General features: G+C 33.0%; 2 protein-coding genes across 3 annotated transcripts in view; one reads left to right on the forward strand and one right to left on the reverse strand.

Moving 5' to 3' along the window:
• LOC132732331 (polyglutamylase complex subunit TTLL1-like) overlaps positions 1 to 17,985 on the reverse strand; it is a 50,218-nt gene that overhangs the window by 6,846 nt on the left and 25,387 nt on the right. For both annotated transcript variants that reach the window (XM_060718733.1, XM_060718734.1), the window contains exons 5-9: positions 8,742 to 8,846; positions 3,366 to 3,441; positions 2,834 to 2,968; positions 1,871 to 1,979; positions 1,416 to 1,559 (exon numbers count right to left, since the gene is read on the reverse strand). In XM_060718733.1, the coding sequence (XP_060574716.1) occupies positions 1,416 to 1,559; positions 1,871 to 1,979; positions 2,834 to 2,968; positions 3,366 to 3,441; positions 8,742 to 8,846 (569 nt within the window). The remainder of the gene's footprint in view (positions 1 to 1,415; positions 1,560 to 1,870; positions 1,980 to 2,833; positions 2,969 to 3,365; positions 3,442 to 8,741; positions 8,847 to 17,985) is intronic.
• LOC132732334 (uncharacterized) lies at positions 14,199 to 16,926 on the forward strand. The gene has a single exon (XM_060718740.1). It carries the CDS (start codon positions 14,694 to 14,696, stop codon positions 16,791 to 16,793), a length of 2,100 nt encoding a protein of 699 aa, XP_060574723.1. The 5' UTR covers positions 14,199 to 14,693; the 3' UTR covers positions 16,794 to 16,926.

Genomic DNA, 17,985 nt, shown 5'->3' on the forward strand with positions numbered 1-17,985 from the left:
AAAGTTTAAGTGAGTGTACAATTTGCCATTGTAACTTACAGTAACAAGTTTAAGTGAGTGTACAATTTGCCATTGTAACTTACAGTAAAAAAGTTTAAGTGAGTGTACAATTTGCCATTGTAACTTACAGTAAAAAGTTTAAGTGAGTGTACAATTTGCCATTGTAACTTACAGTAACAAGTTTAAGTGAGTGTACAATTTGCCACTGTAACTTACAGTAACAAGTTTAAGTGAGTGTACAATTTGCCATTGTAACTTACAGTAAAAAGTTTAAGTGAGTGTACAATTTGCCATTGTAACTTCCAGTAACAAGTTTAAGTGAGTGTACAATTTGCCATTGTAACTTCCAGTAACAAGTTTAAGTGAGTGTACAATTTGCCATTGTAACTTACAGTAAAAAGTTTAAGTGAGTGTACAATTTGCCATTGTAACTTACAGTAAAAAGTTTAAGTGAGTGTACAATTTGCCATTGTAACTTACAGTAAAAAGTTTAAGTGAGTGTACAATTTGCCATTGTAACTTACAGTAAAAAGTTTAAGTGAGCGTACAATTTGCCATTGTAACTTACAGTAACAAGTTTAAGTGAGCGTACAATTTGCCATTGTAACTTACAGTAACAAGTTTAAGTGAGTGTACAATTTGCCATTATAACTTATGATACCATATTTTAGTGAATGTACAAGTTGCCATTATAACTTACAGAAATAGCTTTAAATGAGTGTCAAACTTTACATAACAAGTTTTAGTGACTTAAGAATTGCCATTATGACTTACAGTACCAGATTTTAGTGATAACTACGGACACAGCTTTTAATGAGTGTACAATTTGCCATTATAACTTACAGAAACAACTTTTAATGAGTGTACAATTTGCCATTATAACTTACAGAAACAACTTTTAATGAGTGTACAATTTGCCATTATAACTTACAGAAACAGCTTTAAATGAGTGTACAATTTGCCATTATAACTTACAGAAACAGCTTTAAATGAGTGTACAATTTGCCATTATAACTTACAGAAACAGCTTTAAATGAGTGTACAATTTGCCATTATAACATACAGAAACAGCTTTAAATGAATGTACAATATGCCATTATAACTTACGGAAATAGCTTCTAATGAATGTACTATATGCCATTATAACATACAGAAACAGCTTTAAATGAATGTACAATATGCCATTATAACTTACGGAAATAGCTTCTAATGAATGTACAATATGCCATTATAACTTACAGAAACAGCTTTAAATGAGTGTACAATTTGCCATTATAACTTACAGAAACAGCTTTTAATGAATGTACAATTTGCCATTATAACATACAGAAACAGCTTTAAATGAATGTACAATATGCCATTATAACTTACGGAAATAGCTTCTAATGAATGTACAATTTGCCATTATAACTTACAGAAACAGCTTTTAATGAGTGTACAATTTGCCAGTCTATTTCATCGAAGAGTTTATCTGTAACATCCTTTCCTCTAGTGCTCTCTAAATACAGTCGTAGGTTCTGTACTGTCCACTTCCCACCATGCACTGCATTATAATCATCCTGAAAACACAATTACACAGACTATATTATGCATGTATTTTAGATAATATGTTGTGTATTTCATAAATAAAGATGTATTAGAGAAAATAAAGAATGGATTTCACAGACTTGTTGACAAAAATATACTTTTGAACAATTCATGTATATATCTTTCTCTGATAATATGTTATGTAAGTATTATAAAATCAAAATATCAGTTATAAAGAATTCTGACAGGTTATATGGCTTAGTATACATAGTTTTTGGTTATATAATGCATTAAAATAAATTTGTATAAACTAAACTTCATGGAAAGAGAAAAAAAAACATACTCCTGTTTTCTGTATAGACACATTGGTAAGATGTACAAACATGTTGTCAAGTTCATTAACATTGGCGTTGTATTTCACAGTACAGAACCGACAAAACCCAAGCTTGAACCTGGTGAAGATAGAAAATTCAACAACAAGGTATACATTTACTTCAAAAACATTAAGTAAAAAAATATGATAAAAGATGTGCCTAAAGGACATCTACAAGACATCAACATTTGTTTTCCTTTTCACACAATTTACACAAATAAATGCTTTCCCAATTGAGCCAAAGTTTTGTGACGCTGGCATTCAAAATGACAAAGTGCTCTATAGCAAATAAAAACAATAAATATTTTATTTTCTATGAATTGCTTCTATAAGCAGGGCTTCTTTTCTCTCATTTACCAGCTAGCGCCCTAGTTCAACGGCTGATTTCCCAAAGCAAAACTTCTTAAAAATTATGCAGTTTTTCCCTCAATTTCAATTAACCTCATTTTTTTTCTTCCACATTTGCAATAATACTGTGTTTTTATCCCCAATTTTTGTCAAAAGGGCATACTTGTAAAAAAAAAACCCCACTTAATGATCGTAGTAAATGTTCACCCTACGACTAGCGCGAGTAAATAAAGACCTGAGTGTCAGGGAATATGCAAGAGGTGATTGTCAAAAAGGGGCATTTTTTTACTAAAATGATCAATAACATACAAGTGGTAATGAACAAGTTTTCTTTTATGTCTAGTATTGAAATGAAACAAGACTGGTGGCTTGGTGGTTTAGGTGTCTGCCATTCAACCCTGGGATCATGTGTCCAAACCCTAATAAGGTCACAACAAGGTTTTCTTGCTGGTTTCTAATTATTATGGAGGTAGAATCCATCGCGGTTCATATAAGCAACATAAATTCTTAAAAATAGGCTTAGATAAATTACGTTTATTTTACTATAACACCTGAGAGTATAAATTTTCTTTTTTCTATACTTACATGTAACATTTTAGTGGTCGGAAAGATGTGACGAGAACATACAATCTGAGATCGAATTTCTTTCCACCAATCAGGAGAGGATTATCTATATACTTTGATATCACATATGTGTCCTTTGATGTTGGTGGTACAAAACTTAAACAAAAGATAGGGTTTGTAGCATATATCAATAGAGGTTTGTAATAAAAACTATAGTGAAACAAAGGAAAATTTGATATAAAATATATCTAGTTTATCTGGAATAATTTGACTGTTCATCACAAAACTGTGATATATAAGTCATTCTACAAGTCTGCATAATGATCAGGTTCTATTGAATGGTTCATATATTTTAAATGGTATTTACCCATCTATAAGACCTGAAAACACTAGTCAGGATTTAAAATTTACAAATCAGAATCTGCAATTTCTTACTTTGCCGGTTATGTTAAATAAATAAAAGATTGTCAGACTATAAAAGCAATGTAAATAGGATTCTCAATTTTTGATAATTAAACGATGAGAACAGTTTTTAAGAGAATTTATAACTTACTTGCTAGTTTTACTATCTCTTGACCATTTCTTTAACTGTGACAGTTTATTTACCAAGAAAATACCAATACCTCTTGCTGAAATGTAAACATATATATACAGGTTTTTGTTATAATACTTAAAAACATGTGCAAGAGCCAACTTTTACTTAAAGCAAACAAAGAAACAGTTAAAACAACTCTTAGGGAAAAACGTTATGTTTTCCTTTTTATATTTTTTAAAGGTCTGTCTAGTCACACTAGCTTTGGCAAAGTATGAATCCTTTCCATAAATAAATGACAATGTTAAGAAAATATAATCAAAATTCTTTTGACAATCAAGGATCTTATATAAATATACATATATATATTTTCTATAATATATACATGTATGTATATACATATATATATTACAGAAGAAAAAAAATATTTATCAATATATGTCTGGTTTACTTAAAGGGCTATCCTAAAAGATTATTATGTTCAAGTTTAAAGACAATAACAAAGTTATAGCCAATAATAGCAAGAAACAAGCAAAATTTTGACATTTGACCTTGAAGGTCAAAGGCAAGGTCAGTTCAAACTTTAAGAAGGCTTAAGTTGTCCAAAATGTTGTTTTGTCAAAGTATGAAAATAACCCATTTATTAATTACTTAGTTACAATTAAAGCAAAAATCAGTGAAAATTCAATAATTTAACCTTCAAGGTCAATGTCATTATACAGTCAAGGTCAATTTGAGTTTGATATACATGAAGGTCTTATCCTAAAGAATGTTCTGTTTTAATATGAAGTCAATCCATTCAATAATAACAAAGTTACAGCCAGTTACTGCCAAAAAAATGAAAATTTCGTTAATTTGACCTTCAAGGTCAAGGTCTTATATGAATGAAAGCTAAGGTCTGTCTTAAGTTAACCTAAAGGGTTATACTTTAAGATTATTACGTTTTAGTTTGAAGACAATCCATTCAAAAATGACAAAGTAATAGCCACTAAAAACAAGAAACAAGCAAAATTTGGACATTTGACCTTGAAGGTAAATGGCATTGATGAGTGAAGATAAAGGTCTCATTTGACCTTGAAGGTAAATGGCATTGATGAGTGAAGATAAAGGTCTGTCAGGTCAACTAAAAGGGCTATCCTAAAAGATTATTATGTTAAAGTTTGGGGACAATCCATTCAAAAATAAGTGGTAGCCACTTAAAGCAATAATCAGCAAAAAAAACAAACAAAATTTAGACACTTAACCTTGAATGTCAAGGTCATTTATGGATGAAGGTCAAAGTTAGTCTAGTTTACTAAAAGGTATTGTCCCAAGCCTTGTTGTGGCTAAGTACGAAGACAATACACCAAGAACTTAAAAAGTTATGAACATACAAGTTTCCAAGCGACAACGGCAAAGGCGACATACTAGTATGTGACTCTAACAATACCACTACTTTTTTTTCTGAAAAATGTCAGGCTAAAAACTATTTTACCTAACAAACAAGCAATACAGACAATGTATTTAGACTGTACTTAGGCTTTAACTCTGTTACCTTTGAATGCTACATCTGAGTAAGAAATAAAATATTTACAGCAGATTTTTCTTCTCCAGATCGAGACAATGTATGCTTCTTAAAAAAAACCTAAAAATGACATCATATGCCACATAATGTATTGGTTAACAGAATAGAAACCAGACAATGTATGCTTCTTAAAAAAAACCCACTAAAAATGACATCATTCGCCACATTGTATTGGCTACATAGTACAGCAACAGTAGGCCATAGCCTCTGAAATCACTTAGTACAAACACTTATTTTCAAAGAATTATAATCATATGATAAGGAAACACTTAGATTAGACCAAAACTGAAACAAACAAGACGTCACATAAGTCATTAAAACATTTAACCGTTTTTACCATATAAGGATATTGAACCAGTTTTTAATTCAGTTTCAATTCTCTACCCACTCTGATTTTTACCATTTAAAGATGTTACAGATGAACATAAGTGATGATGGCCATCCTTTTAATGGAAATAATGTTGACTAACGTTAAAAACCAAAACTAAACCTATCACTGAAGGTAATTAATACCCCACCAGCAACTTTGACTGTTTGAAAAATAAATGGTCTGAAGAAAAATTTGAACTCAACCTATATTAAATGAAGTATCAACTGTGTTCAAAGAGTTATTTCAATTAACTGCAATCTTAACAGGGGTCTTCATATAAGCTTGCTTTACACTGAGTTTGATTACAAAATCTCATTCCTAACTTAAGCTATTGTACAGAAACCATTTTTCTATTTTCAGTAATGGTGACCTTGACCCCAGAGGGTCCAAATGCTAAACCAACTGTGGTCTTCATATCAGCTTGCTATACACCATTTTGATTAAAATATCTCAATTCATAACTCTAGTTATTGTCCAGGAACCATTTTTTATATTTTCAGTAATGGTGACCTTGACCCTAAAGGGGGTTCATTAATGTTATACCAACCGGTGTCTTCATATAAGCTTGCAATACACCTAGTTTGATTACAATATTTCATTCCTAACTCTAGTCATTGTCCAGAAACCATTTTTCTGTCTCCACATAAGGTATATACCAAGTTTGAAAACAATATCTCATTCCAAACTCTAGTTATCGCCCGGAAACCATGATGTGGACCATACGACGGACCTACAGACGGACTGACCGACCGACAAGCACTCCCATATACACCCCCTAAACTTCTTTTGTGGGGGTATAATTACAATAACTGATGTGTTTAAGTGAGCATATGTTAAATATTTTTGTTTTTTGTTTTCTGGCACTGACAATATGTTTGCTTACCTTAACCCTGAACATGTTGAATATCTTAAATGGACTTGTCCCACTTCCATTTTTGGGACTGTCCATTATCAATTTTAGGGATATCAATTTGAATATTTAAAATTTGTCAGCCAACAGTATAGAGTCTGGTCAGACTGCACGGATGTGCAGGCTGGCCTGGCTCTATACTGGTGGCAAAGGCATAACACTTTCGGTTCCAGCACTTTAAGGGTTAAAATAGCTGTTTGTGAAAGACTGCTAAAGGATATTTATAATTTATATAAACTTGCTAGAGATTTACTAGGTAATGTTACATGCCAAAAGTTTAATTTCAGTTTACTTACATTTTCAACAAGAGGATTTAAATTGATAAGCACTTTCAAGTATACACTCCCACGGTCTGAGGAAATCTGAAGTTTCCAATCCAGAAAAATTTCCTTTAAAACATTATTTTCCTCACCATATAGTCATTCAGAATGGTATAAATAGAGACAAAAACAGCAGCATAGATATCATTGCCTAATGATTATCATATTTATAAGGACTGTGGGAAGAGGCTGTGTCAACTGACGTTACAATTTAAACGTTTGGATGGTGGACTTCACCTATCATCATACTAAGGTTTGTCAAATTTTATCAATTTCATAAAAACAGAGACAGCTACATTTCTTTGATAAAAAAACGGTTCTCCATGAACTCTAGTTCTTATTTTGATGTTTAGACTTCTAAAATAGTTTTGTTAGCATAAATGTCTGCAGTTTTTATTTGGAAAAATTGACAGTACTATTTCTGTTTGTATTAGAAACTCTACCTATGGGCCATTCGAAAAATCAACCATGGCTTAAGTTATGCCATGGTTGATGTTTAAATGACCCAACGGCTGCTCAGAAAGAATTTGCCTTAATTTAATGGTATATTTCCAAATTATACTTCATTAATTCATTGATTACTATTGTAAAATGTACACCAGATTGTGCACCATGAAGCTAGAACGGTAAAAGTTTGTCTGCACATTGTTTGCAATAAGAAGGGAAAATCACGCATTTCCCATGTTACATATAACTATAATTTTTAAAGTTTAGAAATGTGATGATTTGATTGCCTGTGTGAATGCACAAACTAATTATAGTATTCATAAGCATGATAAAATTTGTTTGAATTTAAGTGTTATCATGGGGTTTTCAATACTGTTAACAAGAGGGCCAAGATGGCCCTAGATCGCTCATCTAACTCATCAAACTCATCCGAACAATTACCTAGACAAGCATTCTGACCATGTTTCATGCCAGGCGAGTCAAAAATGTGACCACTAGAGTGTGAACAAGGATTATCTATATTTGAGCAGTGTGACCTAGTTTTTGACCCCAGGTGACCAATATTCAAACTTGACCAAGAAATCATCAAAACAAACTTTCAGACAAATTTCCAGCCTATTTGGATAACAAAGTAGTCACTAGAGTGTTAAAAAGATTTTTCTATTTTTAGCCCCTGTGACTTTTTCATTTGAGAACTCATCCGAGCTATTACCTAGACAAGCATCCTGACCAAGTTTGATGATAATTGAGTCAAAAATGTGACTACTTGAGTGTTAACAACGTTTTTCATATTTGGGTGGACTGTGACTTAGTATTTCATCCGAGATGACCCATGTTCGAACTCGACCTACAAATCATCAAAACAAAATTTCAGACCAATTTACAGGATATTTGGATCAAAACAGTAGCCACCCAAGACCCTGACCTTTGACTTGATGACCCTAAAATCAATAGGAGTCATGTATTGGACATGGCTGTTGACATCCTATAAAATTTTACAGCTGTAGATTGATTAATACTTAAGTTATTGAGCTGAAACTGTTTTCAGTTTTAAGGTAATAGTGACCTTGACCTTTGACCTTGTGACCCCATATTCAATTGGGATCTTTTACCCAATATGGACAATCATCTTATGAAGTTTAAATATTGTGGGCCAAATAGAACTTAAGTTATGCTCCGTAGACTGTTTTCAGTTTTAATGTAATACCAATAGTGACCTGGACCTTTGACCTTGTGACCCCAAAATCAATAGGGGTCTTGTACTCAATATGGACAATCATCCTACAAAGTTTTAATATTGTGGGCCAAATGGAACTTAAGTTATGCTCCGGAAACTGTTTTCAGTTTTTAGGTAATAGTGACCTTGACCTTAGTACCCCAAAATTAATAGGGGTCTTCTACCCAATATGGCCAATCATTCTATGAATGTTGTGGGCCAAATGTAATTTAGTTATGCTCCGTAAACTATTTCCAGTTTTAAGGTAATAATGACCTTGACCTTTGACCTTGTGACCCCAAAATCTTTAGGGGTTTTCCATCCAATCTGGACAATCATCCTAAGAAGTTTGAAAATTGTGGGCCAAATGGAACTTAAGTTATGCTCCGGAAACAAAATTGCTAATGGACAGATGGACAGACGGACGCCAGGGGGTGTAACATAATATGCCTGAAATTGTTTTGGGCATATAAAAAGGGCATGAATTGTGATATCAAATTGTGAAATATTATCACTGTTCTACAAGTGAAAAACTATTATGTAAGATACAATTGTACATATTGTGTTTACCTTTTCCGCAGGGTTTCATAATCCATGTTGTGTTTGGATTCTTTCTAAATTCTTCTACAAAAAGGTTATAGTCTGCTGGCAGCATGTAAGTCTGTGGTATAAAGTCTGAAAAGATAAAAACTCAAATATTAACTCTTGTGGTTGTGTTGGTAGTTTTCACTCCGAATCATGGCAGTAAGCCATATTGAATTTAACAGACAGCAGTTCAGCCATTGCATCGCTCTTGAGCAGGCTGTCAAGTTGTTTACCTGTACTTATAGTTGCCTTATCTTTCGTAACGAACTGACAACTGTACATGCCAGAATGAGGTACAGTGTAAATGACAGAAAGAAAAAATTTCATGATTAATCACAACGAATGTGACCTGCATTGTCAGAGAATTGAACCCGTGTTGCCCGTTCACAGTCCAATTCTCTACCAATTAAGTTGAATATTAAATCCATGAAAGTTAAATCTAAAAATAACTTACTTATGCAACCAGAATACAAATACTCCGGAACTCGTGTGGGTATAAACAAATTTCACAGTAACAACTTGGTAAATATATTGGGGAAAAAAAGGTACCCAACACATTGATTACTGTAATGTGAAAGGTAGTGCCCTGTGGAGCTATTATGATCAAAGTTTGTTTGTACCCTAGGATTAAATAAGAACCCCACATTTGTCAACTTCCAGATAACATATATTGAACCAAGCCAATCAGCAAATTTGAGTATTCTGATCAGACTCTATACTGGTGGCTACACAATTTTAATTTTCTCTAAAAACAACAATGGATGATGTGTTGGGCATTTCATGAAATTAACAACATAACTGGTAAACAAGACAATCATCATGCCCCACATTCTAGCCCTAGACTCATACTAATTTGGTAATTTTTAGCTCGACTATTTGATAAGAATAAGTAGAGCTATTGCAGTCACCCGAGCGTCGGCGTCGGCGTAACCACTTATGTTAAAGTTTTCGTAATAGTTCAAATATTTTCAAAGTCCATTGACATATGGCTTTGAAACTTTGCACACTTGTTCACCATCATGAGCCCAACCTGTAGACAGGAGGAGGTAACTCTATCAAGCATTTTGACAGAATTATGCCCCTTTTTCTACTTAGAATTTACGTTAAAGTTTTTGTAATAGTTCAAATATTTTCAAAGTCCATTGACATATGGCTTTGAAACTTTGCACACTTGTTCACCATCATGACCCCAACCTGTAGACAGGAGGAGGTAACTCTATCAAGCATTTTGACAGAATTATGCCCCTTTTTCGACTTAGAATTTACGTTAAAGTTTTTGTAATAGTTCAAATATTTTCAAAGTCCATTGACATATGGCTTTGAAAACTTTGCACACTTGTTCACCATCAAGACCCCAACCTGTAGACAGGAGGAGGTAACTCTATCAAGCATTTTGACAGAATTATGCCCCTTTTTCGACTTAGAATTTACGTTAAAGTTTTTGTAATAGTTCAAATATTTTCAAAGTCCATTTGACATATGGCTTTGAAACTTTGCACACTTGTTTACCATCATGAACCCAACCTGTAGACAGGAGGAAGTAACTCTATCAAGCATTTTGACAGAATTATGCCCCTTTTTCGACTTAGAATTTACGTTAAAGTTTTTGTAATAGTTCAAATATTTTCAAAGTCCATTTTTCAATGGCTTTGAAACTTTGCACACTTGACCACCATCATGACCCCAATCTGTAGACAGGAGGAGGTAACTCTATCAAGCATTTTGACAGAATTATTCCCCTTTTTAGCTCGACTATTTCGATAAGAATAAGTAGAGCTATTGCAGTCACCCGAGCGTCGGCGTCGGCGTAACCACTTATGTTAAAGTTTTCGTAATAGTTCAAATATTTTCAAAGTCCATTGACATATGGCTTTGAAACTTTGCACACTTGTTTCACCATCATGAGCCCAACTTGTAGACAGGAGGAGGTAACTCTATCAAGCATTTTGACAGAATTATGCCCCTTTTTCTACTTAGAATTTACGTTAAAGTTTTTGTAATAGTTCAAATATTTTCAAAGTCCATTGACATATGGCTTTGAAACTTTGCACACTTGTTCACCATCATGACCCCAACCTGTAGACAGGAGGAGGTAACTCTATCAAGCATTTTGACAGAATTATGCCCCTTTTTCGACTTAGAATTTACGTTAAAGTTTTTGTAATAGTTCAAATATTTTCAAAGTCCATTGACATATGGCTTTGAAAACTTTGCACACTTGTTCACCATCAAGACCCCAACCTGTAGACAGGAGGAGGTAACTCTATCAAGCATTTTGACAGAATTATGCCCCTTTTTCGACTTAGAATTTACGTTAAAGTTTTTGTAATAGTTCAAATATTTTCAAAGTCCATTGACATATGGCTTTGAAACTTTGCACACTTGTTTACCATCATGAACCCAACCTGTAGACAGGAGGAAGTAACTCTATCAAGCATTTTGACAGAATTATGCCCCTTTTTCGACTTAGAATTTACGTTAAAGTTTTTGTAATAGTTCAAATATTTTCAAAGTCCATTTTCAATGGCTTTGAAACTTTGCACACTTGACCACCATCATGACCCCAACCTGTAGACAGGAGGAGGTAACTCTATCAAGCATTTTGACAGAATTATTCCCCTTTTTAGCTCGACTATTCGATAAGAATAAGTAGAGCTATTGCAGTCACCCGAGCGTCGGCGTCGGCGTAACCACTTATGTTAAAGTTTTTGTAATAGTTCAAATATTTTCAAAGTCCATTGACATATGGCTTTGAAACTTTGCACACTTGTTCACCATCATGACCCCAACTTGTAGACAGGAGGAGGTAACTCTATCAAGCATTTTGACAGAATTATGCCCCTTTTTCGACTTAGAATTTACGTTAAAGTTTTTGTAATAGTTCAAATATTTTCAAAGTCCATTGACATATGGCTTTGAAACTTTGCACACTTGTTCACCATCATGACCCCAACCTGTAGACAGGAGGAGGTAACTCTATCAAGCATTTTGACAGAATTATGCCCCTTTTTCGACTTAGAATTTACGTTAAAGTTTTTGTAATAGTTCAAATATTTTCAAAGTCCATTGACATATGGCTTGAAAACTTTGCATACTTGTTCACCATCATGACCCCAACCTGTAGACAGGAGGAGGTAACTCTTTCAAGCATTTTGACAGAATTATGCCCCTTTTTCGACTTAGAATTTACGTTAAAGTTTTTGTAATAGTTCAAATATTTTCAAAGTCCATTGACATATGGCTTTGAAACTTTGCACACTTGTTCAACATCATGACCCCAATCTGTAAACAGTAGGAGGTAACTCTATCAAGCATTTTGACAGAATTAAGCCCCTTTTTCGACTTAGAATTTACGTTAAAGTTTTTGTAATAGTTCAAATATTTTCAAAGTCCATTGACATATGGCTTTGAAACTTTGCACACTTGTTCACCATCATGACCCCGACCTGTAAACAGGAGGAGGTAACTGTATCAAGCATTTTTTTTACTATCAAGCACTAAGAATAGTTGAGCGTTGCTGTCCTACCGACAGCTCTTGTGTTATAGAAACTTGCCATAAATGCGTACATGGAAGTGTTCACTTATGGAAAAAAAGAATAAATAATGACCTACTAGTTGTAACCAATCAATATGTGAAATATAAAGACCTTGACCTTTGAATTTAAGTGACCTAATTATGACTTAACAAATTGTCAAAAATGAAGACTTTTTTTCACTTTTTTGCTATACTGTAGCTGGCCATAACTTTGTCATTTAAATGAATGGATTGACTTCATATTAAGACACAACATTCTTTAGGACCTTCATGTATATTAAACTCAAATTTATTTAAACCTTTATTTGTTTACTTTTAGAAAAAGTAAAAAGGTTGAGCACTGCCCCTGCCTGGTGGTGGCTCTTGTTAGTCTAGTTTCCATCTTGCAAATATAAACAATATACAATATATATACCAAAGTAAGCATGATGAAAACTCTGTCAGTTATTTAAATAACATGCTTTTTTTCTGAATTTATTGCAATTTTTAAAAAATATTAAAATCTTGATTGGGTATGTCTGTAAAACAGTTTTATATACCTATAAATAATTTGATAAAAATACATAGAGGATATTCAAGTTTTTTCTATAAATACATGATTTATTTTCATCGAGTGGTATGAAAATAAATATTTCACGAGTGGCGGTAGCCACGAGTGTAATATGGTAATTTTCATGCCACTTATAGTCCTTATAGTTTCATGTATGTTGGGGTTTTTTTTCAACAGAGGAAACAATCAAATTTTCTTATAAAACAGTAGGATGAAGAATTGAGTTATTTTCCTCTTCATGTCATCTGAGGAAGTAAAAGTAGCAAAATTTCTTTCTATCTTGCGAAACAGAGTACATGTAATTTGATTTCTTGATTTTTTTTGCAACATAGTACAAAGTCAAACTTTCAAAGAAAGTTTAAGATTTTATTTTTGTACACATATTTCAACATTTATTACATTATAAATTTATCATATTTAATAAAGTATTCCAATGAATATTTAATTGTGTAAGATGCAAGTTATGTTTTATTAATATATAATTCAAGTGTCTCTTTCTTAGCTTCTAGTTGCTTCAAGCTATAAATTGATATGATGTAAACAAAAAAACCCCCAAAAAATGATTAAATTTATAGAGGATATTCAAGTTTTTTCTATAAATACATGATTTATTTTCATCAAGTGGTATGAAAATAAATATTTCATGAGTGGCGGTAGCCACGGGTGAAATATGGTAATTTTCATGCCACAAGATGAAAATAAATCATGTATTTATAGAAAAAACTTGAATTTTCTATTTATTATATACATTTTTCTCTTTTTTTGCGATAAAATTAGAAAGACTTTCCCTTAAATTTTGTGTACTGGCAGAATTTAAAAGAAAGTAGTTCCGGGGAGACACCAGTGAAAATACGGAAAATATGTTTCACTGCAGTGAAAAATAAATTTTTACAGTGAAAATACGGAAAATGAAAATACGCATTTTATTTCATCAATATTTCTCAATATTTCATTTATAAGTATATAATAAATAATTTTATATTGATGTATATTTTGCATGTTACTCTGAAACTCAAAAAGGCTTTACTATTTAAAGGGACATCATGCAATTAGCTATTGATAAAACATTAATAAGTTAGTTATTAATGTTTTATGTCTTTTTTTAAAAGGAAGGAACATTTTAATATATTGATACTGGAGAAATTACATGTATAGCACAAAACAGAGAGTGAAAATCCACCAGATAAGAATCGTTCAGTTATAATTCGCCACAATTAGTGACACAAATACCATTAACATTTAATATTATTACCCCTAACTTATTTCATAAAGTTAATTCCCCATAGGCCACTGGGACTTATTCTTTATTTACTGTTAAAGCAAGTATACCATGTGACTAAGAAATTTGTACTGCAAGGTAATGATAGTTGGGTTATTGTTACTTTTGGTTCAATTTTTTACAGTTAGATTTAGTTAAATTTATATATTATTTGTTTGGGGTTATAAAATAAATAAGACATTAGTTTGTGAGTAACTGTACAAATATCATCCCTCGTGAAAATACTGTTATCCTCTGCTAACGCCTCATGTATCAGTATATCGGGATGATACTTTTACTGTTACCCACAAACCCTTGTGTTATTTATATAACTGACAATAGAATTCCTTTTACATCCCACTCATCTATTAATACACTGATATGATAGGAACATATCAAAATCAAACAGATAGAAGGTTAAGGATAATTTATAAAATATTCATTTATTGATATCTACCTCAACTTATTTAAAATTTCATAATATAAAAAATTGGCTATCCTGTACTATTCTGTTCTAGGACATCAAGGATATAAGAGTAACAAGAAAAGTATGTGACAAAATAAACCTGGTGACTTTTATTAATATATTACAGAATGTTTCAAGAAGCTGACTACAGAGAAAACCTATCATTGGCGTTATCAGAGGTTTTAGATGACATTGGTGTCAATGAAAGAATGGTGATGAGAAGGAGAAGACAATTAATGCTGGAGGAGACTATGATTAATATCACTTACAGGTTAACTGATAAAAACATGACTGAATATTGTCTAGGGAGTCAGAGTGAAGGTACAACTACTAGAGGACTTCATTCAGACCTTGATATACTACTCTGTCATCATGATTACAATATAATACAAGACTGGTCAGAGTGGGAACATGGCAAGTTAAACTATCTCATGATACAGGATGAGAACACTACCCCTGGTTATTGTTTCTTACAACTGCTCCAACCTGATATACCTCTTCCTGTCACTGTCATTCCTAATGAACACCATATAAATGATAGAAGTGGAAGAATATTGTTAAAAAACACATTATATAATGGTGCCATTCCGGGTGCTGTAGATCATGGACCATCAAATGCTGAACAAGGACAGGATGGATTCTGTGATACAGACATTGTGCCAGCTTTTCATTGTAAATCCTGGCCTCAATCAGCATCAGATTGGTTAGATAGACAAGGTATTGGCAGATGGCCAACACAAGACATGAGAAGATATGCAGCCAGTACTGGGTGTTTTGTTGTTGCAACTGGAAGTAAGGTCAGTGAATATCCTGAACTGGAATGGAGAATATCTACATCCCTGGCAGAAAGGTGTTTGATGTCAAATCTAAATATAACACAAATAAGGTGCTATGTATTGTTGAAAATGATTCTGAAATCCTTCCTTAATCCTCACGCAGAAATTAATATATCAAGCTTCATGTGTAAAACAGTTCTATTACACTGTATAGAAAACACAGAGTCAAGTATATGGAAAGAGAACAATTTATTTACATGTTTAACATATTGCTTACTGGAATTACACACCTGTGTACAGAATGACTGTTGTTCACATTTTATTATTCAAGAAAACAATTTGATGGCAGGGCAATTTACAGCTGAAAAAAAAAATGAACTTTCAAAAAAAATTTGTGATGTTTTACAGAATGACAGTCAAATGTTACTTAGAATTGAAATTGATGATCTTGGCTATAGACTGCAAGTTAAACTAAACATAGTACCACATGGAATATATTATTATCACTATTCTATTGATATACATGAACTTTATATGACCGAAGAATATTTAGGCAGAGCATACAGCACTAGCTATCATCACCATGACATTTTACATCATTTACACAATAAAAACATAAGAACAATGAAACAATTTGTTGGTAAATTAATTTCTTTCAGAGTTAATAGTAATAGATTAGAACAGATTGCATTGAAGTTTCTAGCACCTATTCTTTTTACCACATATGGGTCTGCCCTGGCATCATCCAGGGTTGCCGAAAATAATCAAGTGTCACCTGAAGTGTTGGTCTGGCTATCAGCTGGTTTAAACTCAGATATCTCTTCTAGCAGACTTAAATTGGCTTCAGTGTTCTACAGTACAGGAGATATGGAGCAAGCTGAACTCATTCTGAGACACATTGAACAACAATATTACTCTTATCCTGTTGTACCTGTCTGTACATGCGTGAAGAAGCCTCCAGCAGTAACAGCAGAACTCATGAGGATATGTGGTGAGCAAAGTGAGGACTGTATTAAACATATTACAGCATTTTGTGTCAAATTTATACAGGAAGAGATCAACTGTATTCCTTATGAACTCCAATATGAGATGTTCAGATCTACACAAGATGACATGATACATAGACATTGGTTTAAAGACTGTTGGATGGACTGGGCTGTAGTTGATTCTCTACCTTTCCTGTACTTCCTACAATACAAGATCTATCGTCATCTACAAAGACATCAAGATAAACAACAAGCACTTAATAAACTTATAAGAACCATAGTAACTGACGAAAACCTTAAACATAGAGAAACAGCTCTCAACATTTTAGGACAATGTATGGAACAAGAAAACAGACCTCAACAAGCATTAAATTGCTACTTGCTTTCTCTTCAGCAAAGGGCAAGAAACAATGCAGCAAACTTCCATGTATGCAAACTCCTTTCTAGGATATTCGCTGGCCAATAAAACATGTGGTCAAAAGCAGACAGTATTAAGACTTGAATTTCTACTGATCAAAATCATAATTCTTGTGTGCAATAAACATGATTCAAATGTCAATATATGTGCTTTGATATTTTTGTTATATTTCATATAACAACAAGAACTGTCGGAGGACAGTAACGCTCGACTATTCGAAAATTTGTCACAAGGGTGTTTCATTGAGTATAATAATGCTTACCTATATGAATACATAAAATTCCCGAAAAGGTACAAACTCTTCAAGTTTCAATACATTCCCTTCAGTAGTTATGCAGATACAAGCTTACATGCAAAATCTTAACCAAGAATTCATGAGTCGAAAAAGGGGCATAATTATGCAAAGAAGCAAATCAGAGTTATGGGACTTGTACCAATCATCTAAGATAATCACAGAGACCAAGTGTGTGAAGTTTCAATCCATTCCCTTCAGTAGTTATGGAGATACCAGCTTACACGCAAAAACTTAACCAAGAATTTCTAAGTCGAAAAAGGGGCATAATTATGAAAAAAAGCAAATCAGAGTTATGGGACTTGTGCCAATCATCTTAGATAATCACAGAGAACAAGTGTGTGAAGTTTCAATCCATTCCCTTCAGTAGTTATGGAGATACCAGCTTACATGCAAAAACTTAACCAAGAATTTCTAAGTCGAAAAAGGGGCATAATTATGAAAAAAAGCAAATCAGAGTTATGGGACTTGTGCCAATCAACTTATATAATCACAGAGAACAAGTGTGTGAAGTTTCAATCCATTCCCTTCAGTAGTTATGGAGATACCAGCTTACATACAAAAACTTAACCAAGAATTTCTAAGTCGAAAAAGGGGCATAATTATGAAAAAAAGCAAATCAGAGTTATGGGACTTGTGCCAATCATCTTAGATAATCACAGAGAACAAGTGTGTAAAGTTTCAATCCATTCCCTTCAGTAGTTTTGGAGATACCAGCTTACATACAAAAACTTAACCAAGAATTTCTAAGTCGAAAAAGGGGCATAATTATGAAAAAAAGCAAATCAGAGTTATGGGACTTGTGCCAATCATCTTAGATAATCACAGAGAACAAGTGTGTGAAGTTTCAATCCATTCCCTTCAGTAGTTATGGAGATACCAGCTTACATACAAAAACTTAACCAAGAATTTCTAAGTCGAAAAAGGGGCATAATTATGTAAAAAAGC

Source organism: Ruditapes philippinarum, unplaced genomic scaffold (genome assembly GCF_026571515.1).
Source record: "Ruditapes philippinarum isolate M1 unplaced genomic scaffold, ASM2657151v2 ctg2084_1_1_1_1, whole genome shotgun sequence".
NCBI lineage: Eukaryota > Metazoa > Mollusca > Bivalvia > Venerida > Veneridae > Ruditapes > Ruditapes philippinarum.

Coding starts and splice junctions, on each gene's coding strand:
- LOC132732334 (XM_060718740.1), top strand. CDS start 14,694: ATGTTTCAAGAAGCTGACTACAGAGAAAACCTATCATTGGCGTTATCA.